Here is a 7,901-nt window from a genome sequence, read left to right as displayed (position 1 = left end):
ACTTTGCGAACAATAATAGCAGGAGAAGGCTGGAAGAGAAAGAGTTATGGTTGGCAGATTTGAGTAAGGACAGATGGAACTAGAGTTGATCTGATGAGTCAATTTAAAAGTATTAATGTAACTGAAACCCAGCTTCACAGAGGGCTAGCATAGCTTGACATTACAAATGGGCAGATAGACTTCCACCTTAAAAAGACAGGTTAGGTGATGGTGTTTGTACACCTGATTTTATTTCTATTTCCAGAGCTTTGAAGCAGGTTGTCCTGTACCTTCAAAGATTCAGGGGATCAAAAATAACAAGCTCCGCAACTATAACTATGAAAGCAGATGTGCCTATAGGGTTTAAAAAGGGAAGTAAATCCAGCACAGTCAAGAAGAATTGAGTTCTGGGCAAAATCAGCAATGGGAAAAAAAAGTTCACCAAATTATCTTGCTTTGAGGAGAAATAACATATCCGATACTGTTCCAGGCATTATTTAGTATGTTTATTAAGATCTTTAGATCAAGGATGAAATTCTGAGGAAAAAGACAGCTCAGTGCCCAACTGTTTGAAAAATACCTTCCAGAACCTAGAAATAAACTGGGCTCTTCTATCACAGAAAATTAAAGAAGTAGATAAAGATTTTTAATACAGAACTTTGCAAGATGTCTTCAAATGTAATCCCTTAATAGGAATGAAGGGAGCTTTTTTGGAAAATCAAACGACTGCTGTTAAAAAATTCTTTATATTTTGGCAAATCCACTATACAATTTATAGAAATATGTTTTAATGGACACTTTGGAACAGGTAGTGACAGAAATTAATCAAAGATATGATGTTATATTTTGTTTGATTGTGGGCCACCAATGAGATCTAGGGTCTTAAATTTGCCTGGATCAATCACTATTAGACTGATTCAGTCCAATTGCAAAATGTAAAGTTGTAATTTATGTTAGTAGGTACAACAACATCACAAATAAGAGGGCATCAGCATCTTTTTGATAATATCTTGGGAAATGACCTTGGTAGTGGGAAACATGGGTTCCAGAATAGGCACCACTGGTTTATGTGGAAACTGTTTAGATAATGATTCATTTTTAGTGTTTTTAGATCCAGGACAGTATAAAATAACAAAGCTGAAGCTAAAAAAAAACAAAAACATGCCTATTAGAAGAAATCACATTTGCAGCTGATATATGTCATCTTTTATAGCCAATTTAGAGATATAGAGGCCTATTTATCAAGCCGTCAACCGCAAATACGCTGGAATTCCGCAGTAATTAACCTACCCTAACTGTTATACTAAAATTATATTAAACTAATAATTAATCTATCCTAACTGTTATTCTAAAATTACATTAAACTATATTAAACTAATAATTAACCTACACGAACTGTTATACTAAAATTACATTAAACTACCAATTAAATGAACTATATTATATATGTAAAAACCTAATCCTACTCAAATAATTTAAATTTACAATTACAAATTACAAAGTTACAACAAACTAACAACTAAGTTACAACCCCCCCCACTAAGTTACACAAAATAAAAAATAAATTATCAAATATTTAAACTAATTACACCTAATCTAAGAGCCCTATGAAAATAAAAAAGCCCCCCCCCCAAATAAAAAAAAACCTAGCCTACAATAAACTACCAATAGCCCTTTAAAGGGCCTTTTGCGGGGCATTTCCCCAAATAAATCAGCTCTTTTACCTGTAAATAAAAAATACAAACAACCCCCAACAGTAAAACCCACCACCCACACAACCAACCCCCCCAAATAAAAACCTAATTTAAAAAAACCTAAGCTCCCCATTGCCCTGAAAAGGGCATTTGTATGGGCATTGCCCATACAAATTTTTTCAAAAGCCCAAACCCTAATCTAAAAATAAAACCCACCCAATAAACCCTTAAAAAAACCTAACACTAACCCCCGAAGATCTACTTACAGTTTCTGAAGATCCGACATCCATCCTTAACGAAGCTGCAGAAGTACTCATCGAAGCAAGCAAAAGTCTTCATCCAAGCGGGCCGACGTCTTCATCCAACCGTGCAGAAGTATTCATCCAGACAGCATCTTCTATCTTCATCCATCCGGTGAGGAGCGGCTGCATCTTCAAGACATCCGACGCGGAGCATCCTCTTCTGATGTCGTCTTCTTCCGAATGAAGGTTCCTTTAAATGACATCATCCAAGATGGCGTCCCTTAGATTCCGATTGGCTGATATATTTCTATCAGCCAATCGGAATTAAGGTTGAAAAAATCCTATTGGCTTTTGCAATCAGCCAATAGGATTGAGCTTTCATCCTATTGGCTGATCCAATCAGCCAATAGGATTGAGCTTGCATTCTATTGGCTGATTGGAATAGCCAATAGAATGCGAGCTCAATCCTATTGGCTTATGTGGCTGCACATATATACCTCTTCTCATTAGCTCACATGTGTCCAGCTAGGTCCCAGTAGTGTATTGCTGCTCCTGAGCAAACTCTATAAAAAAGTATACCAAGAGAACAAAGCGAATTTGATTACTGAAGTAAAATGGAAATTTGTTTTAAAATTGCATGCTCTGTTTGAATCATGAAAGTTTAATTCTGATTTTACTGTCCCTTTAAGTTACATGCATATCTGAGATAATGCCAGGTAAAAGATTAGTGGCAAAATAATAGGACCAATGAAGTCTTCTGTTAAAAATTACATTGGCAACATCTGTATATTGTGCATCTCATACCAATTTTCTACCTGAGAGAAGGGAGAGAAAAGAAGGGAAGGGGAGAAAAGGGAGGGAAATTAAAGAAGGGAGAGGAGAATAAGGGGAGGAGAAGAAGGGACGGAAAGAAAGGAGTGAAATAAGGGAGCAAGGGAGGGAGTTGAGAGAAAGAAGGGAGGAAAAGAAGGGAAAGAAAGAAAGAATGAAGGGAGGGAGTGAGTTGAGGGATGTAGGGAGTTGAGGAAGGGAGGGAGAAAGGGAAAGAAGGGAGAGAGGAAGGGAGGAAAAGAAGAATACACATTGAAACAATCACTGCCCTTCACATGCAACAACATACAGTAATTACCATCATTCAAGTAATGAAACTTTTTAAGTGTCCATTTACTATTTACGCCATGGGTTCATGAATGCAGAGACAGCTAGCTATTAGTAGCTAACATACATTAGCACTGATAGTTTATGATTAGACATCACAAGCTGATCTAAGCAGTGCACAGACGCATCCAGTCTGTTAGTTACTAAGACCTGCAATAAGCACTGCGCTTGCAGACCTACCACAGCTGATAAGGAGGCAGCATATTGGCACAAGGTCTTCTCCTCCAGCCTCACCTTGTAAGCATATCCCCGGGCAAGTTTCTCACCAAGAACACTTCCACTGCAAAAATGCCGGTGTCTCTAAATAAAGCAACGGTTTAAAGGAGCACTGCCTGTGAAAAGCGACCTTAATCAGCGCATGTGCCTTGTCTTCTCTGTAAAAGCCTGTATTTTATCGCTCACTGCACTGTGTGCTAGCTTTTAGAGAGAAGATAGGGCAGATGTGCTGAGCAATAAGCAAGATAAAGTATCCATGGGAAGGAATCCAGATCATTGGGACTGTTGCAGGGGTCTGAGTGAGAACTGGAGTTATGTGGGCATGTTACATTTTAATTTAACTGGGCTGTGCACCATGTCACTGGTCGGCATATGGTAAAACAGAGAAGCTCACAATGCTAACGTAAAAATATAGAGGCTCTATTTATCAAAGGTCTGACGGACCTGATCCAACAGTGCGGATCAGGTCCACCAGACCTCGCTGAATGCGGAGAGCAATACGCTCTTCGTATTCAGCATTGCACCAGCAGCTCTTGTGAGCTGCTGGTGCAACGCCTCCCCCTGCAGATTCACGGCCAATTGGCTGCCAGCAGGGGGTGTCAATCAACCCGATCGTACTCGATCGGGTTGAATTGTGGCAATTTCTGTCCACCTCATCAGAGCAGGCGGACAGGTTATGGAGCAGCGGTTATGGAGCATATCTATCGGAGCTTGATAGATATGCCCCATAGTGTCTGCATAAAGGATAATGTAGTGACATTTTGGGTGATAAAGTGCCCCTCAACAGAATACAGAAGTCTCTGCATGCAGTAGGCAGTGTAAATTGCTCAGGAAGCAGGATAAGCATCAGTGTAGGTGGGACAGGGGACAGGCTCAGCAAAAGAGGCACATGATTAAAGTATATATGTACAAGTATAGCAAACAAGGCCATGTACAAGGATAGCAAACAAGATTTCTAATTCACCTTCCCCTCTCAGCTCTTCAGTTTCTACGGGCAGCTTGTCTTTATGCTTCCCAGGCATTTAGATGGCACGAGTCAGACCGTCTCATGTTTAATTCCAGGCTCGGTGCTGAGCTGCTCTCTGAGGCACGAGATCAGCTATTTACACAACGGATTGCAGAGTTCCTGCAGCATAAAGCCCTGTAGCGTTCTGTGAAATCACTGACACACCCATTGACACCCCCCATGGGCGTAAAAAGGATCCAGCCGCACTGGGCTAAAATTTTGGTGCGGCTGTCAGCAGCAAATTGCAGGCAGTGGTGGCAGCCATGGGTGCAAGTGATGCCAAAAAGTGCCGCCCTCCCAAATCTGCCGCGGTAGGCACGGGCCTTGTTTGCCTAGGCCGTAATATGCTCCTGCCACAGCTAAAATGACTTGATAAAACCAGACAACACTTTTAAACACGTTCACCGAATACCTGAAAACCTTTTTTTAGTGTAACATTCATTTTGAGCATAGGCAAAACACCCTGGCATTACCCCAAACATATTGGATGACATAAAGAAGCGACGTCACTAGATACAAATGCTTTTTGATCAGTCAATTAAAAAAAATGAATAAGCACTGTTACATTAATTTAAAAATTGCCAATTCGATAACCCAACATAAACACACATGTCCACTATACGGATAACGTAGAAAGAGTTTAGGAGCACCGGGTGAGATTTAAAACAATCCTCTATTCTGAAGCCCTAGTGAATTAGTGGTGAGGTAGAATCTTTATTCCCTACACTATACGGATAATGTCCCTTTTAAATCCATACAAAAATATAATTATGATTAATTATGTTAATTATACACATGTCCGTTATTAGTGTCACTGCACACTTTTAAAAGGGATCAATCAATATACAGGCCTTCTATCCTATAATGTAATCGCTGAACCCTAGAAATCGCCATTTTGTTTGTCCTTAATCCTGCGCATTTGGTTGTTGGATTACAAAATTGGGAGATTAACAACGCAGAAAATGATTTTATGTTGTTTTCAGGAGGAAAATATTTTGAGCTTCATCAGTACTAATAGCAGAAGCATTTTAGGATTGTTATCACTAAAACACACAAGGAAAGAGAGTGACAGGGTATGGGAGAAAGGTAACAGCAGGGAGTGTGCAACAGGCTAGGTGAGGGGTAAAAAATAGACTATCTAGAGGAAGAGTAGATAAAATAAGAGATTCAAAAAAATCAGTTTTGTAATAAGACAGACAGCAATGAAAAAAATGACAACTATGTAGAAATGTAGAGATTCAGGATAAGGGAATTTAGAACAATCAGAGACAGATTATTTGTCGTTCATTGCTGTCTTGGATACACATTTCCTTTAATATGAATGTGTGTGTATTTATATAAATATATATTTATAGCTATTGACTATATAATATAAAATAATTGTATTTTGCAGTATGTGCATCCTCCCCTGGATCTGCCGTGGTTGCTGCAGTGTGATGTGAAGTGACAGCGCTGTCCTTTCTCTCTGTTTCCATGACAACCTCTGGGCTTATTCCATGTCTGCTCAGTACAAAACTGAGCTGCATCTCTATGCGTAACCACCTCTCTCACCATCCCACTTTACCTCTATTCGTCTAATTCTCTCTGTCTCTGATTCTCTTTTTCCCCCCTGCATCTATTTCTTTATGAAAACGGAAGATTCCTGACAACTAAGAGGTCAGTAATACTCTCTCTTCATTATCTTAATATGACTCTAATTCATGTAAAAAGAGAATTAGCTTTTAAAATATCTTGGGTGGGGGGGGGGGTTAAGAGAAGTGAATGGGTGGGAAGTGATTTTGATTCATGTCACTGGAGTGTTTAACAAGTATGGGACTTAACCTGTCATGCAGTCATCCCTCCTGCCCATGAGAGGCCTGGCAACTTTAAGCCACCACACTATGCTATTCCCATGGGTGGTTTTAGACTTTATAATTTGTGGGTGCTCAGTAAGGTTACCTCAAAATTATAGATAAAGAATGAGGTGGTGATTTTATTTTATAATATGTATTCTTGGTTTTGTTATTTAAATTCCAGTTTTCCCCATATTACCCCTCTATTTGCCCTACTAGAGTAAACAACATGTTAAAAAGGGACTACCCAATAAATGTATTGTTTTTGACACCTTTGAGAGAACTGGGGTGTGCTACAATAACAGGTGAGGGTGCCTAACAACCCCAGAACAACACTAGAACTGCCACCAACCAGCCCATTATTCAGTGACTCAGCAAAGCATTCAATGTAATTTTATATATGAATACCCAGAACTAACCTGGGGGGTGCAGCTGTTCATTTGCTAAAAATACCCAGTGCTCTCAGTGCATCTCACAATTTTACACATGGTTTCTTTCAAATTCATAGCTTTCTTACTTTCTTGTCCCTCAGCGTTACAATTCCTGCATCACTGTGTTGAAATCTTCCCCATCGTTATGTCTGCTTGTGATGGGGACTCCTTGGAGCCATTGCTTGAACCACTGGAACTGGAGTGTAAGATTTGCTATAATGGCTTTGATACCAGACAGCACCGCCCTAAAGTGCTGGGATGTGACCACAGAGTTTGTGCCCGTTGCCTCAGGAAGATGGCATGTGCCTGGGGTCCTACTTGGCCAAGCACAATCTGTTGCCCGTTCTGTCGCCAGGAGACACCACTCCCAGATGACCTTCAACTTCTGCCAGATGACAGCTGCCTGCTTTCCACACTTAGTTGTCATGAGTGGACACGCAAACGTGGTTGCTCAGTGGCACCAGAAGTGCTCCTGAGCCCTGGAGATTTGTATGGGGGTCAAAGCTCTTCAGAGTGCCTTGTTATCACCATCATGGAGGTTTCTGATGAACCTTCAAGATCTGGTGATGAGATGGCTGTGCTAGACATTCTGAGTGTGAAGATCTCATCCAGCCTAGCATGGCTTCCTGGCCCCTGTGCCCCTCAGCGATGCTGCCCATGCCGACCTGTTCCACGTGTCCTGCTGGGCTTTCTGTGCCTCATATATTTTAGTTCACTGCCCCTCGGTGTTTATCTCCTGATGATTCAGCAGCTGCCTCTTGGTGTTGTTCTAGTTAGCTTGGTGCCATGCACTCTTGTACTTTGTCTCCTTTGCCAATGCCTGTGCCATGAATTGGCTGCCAGCCTCTCAGACTGACACCTAACTTCATTCTACATTCTGTTCCACCAACATTGTTACCTGGCTGTGCCAGTACTGTGCACCAGCACACAACCCTGATTGTGCCTGAGTTAGGCCACCAGCACTCTGTGCATGGTAGATCTGTCTCAGATTCACACCTTTTCCTTGTACCCATACTAACCAGTACACCAGCACTACTTATTCAGACCAACCACCGTTATCTGTTATCAATGTAATAATACCTGCACTGCAGCATTATATGTGTATTTATCTGAACAATATATATAGTCTATTTATTCAACTGAGATATGATTTCTCCTTTTTTTTTTTTACTTGTTCTGATAGTTAATACTGGTATTCAATTGGTGTATGTGTGCAGACAAAAAACCCCAGAAATATTTATGTGTATATATTTATATCTCCATCTATTTTTTTATCTATGTATCTACCTATATATTACATATGCATTTTAAAGCATCCCAACCACCCCCCTTTTAATTGTACT

At 40.4% G+C, this 7,901-nt stretch overlaps 1 protein-coding gene across 1 annotated transcript; it reads left to right on the top strand.

The window, feature by feature from the left end:
* The first annotated feature begins 6,703 nt into the window (after positions 1 to 6,703).
* On the top strand, positions 6,704 to 7,701 carry LOC128641015 (E3 ubiquitin-protein ligase RNF182-like). The gene has a single exon (XM_053693537.1). It carries the CDS (start codon positions 6,704 to 6,706, stop codon positions 7,412 to 7,414), a length of 711 nt encoding a protein of 236 aa, XP_053549512.1. The 3' UTR covers positions 7,415 to 7,701.
* Positions 7,702 to 7,901: the final 200 nt, after the last annotated feature.

This window comes from Bombina bombina, chromosome 1 (assembly GCF_027579735.1).
Source record: "Bombina bombina isolate aBomBom1 chromosome 1, aBomBom1.pri, whole genome shotgun sequence".
In the NCBI taxonomy this organism is placed as follows: Eukaryota; Metazoa; Chordata; class Amphibia; order Anura; family Bombinatoridae; genus Bombina; species Bombina bombina.
The sequence above is the reverse complement of the archived record's forward strand: the minus strand, read 5'-3'. Positions and strand labels throughout refer to the sequence as shown.

What these genes read in the sequence shown, in the direction of transcription:
- LOC128641015 (XM_053693537.1), top strand. Translation starts at nt 6,704, where the DNA reads ATGTCTGCTTGTGATGGGGACTCCTTGGAGCCATTGCTTGAACCACTG.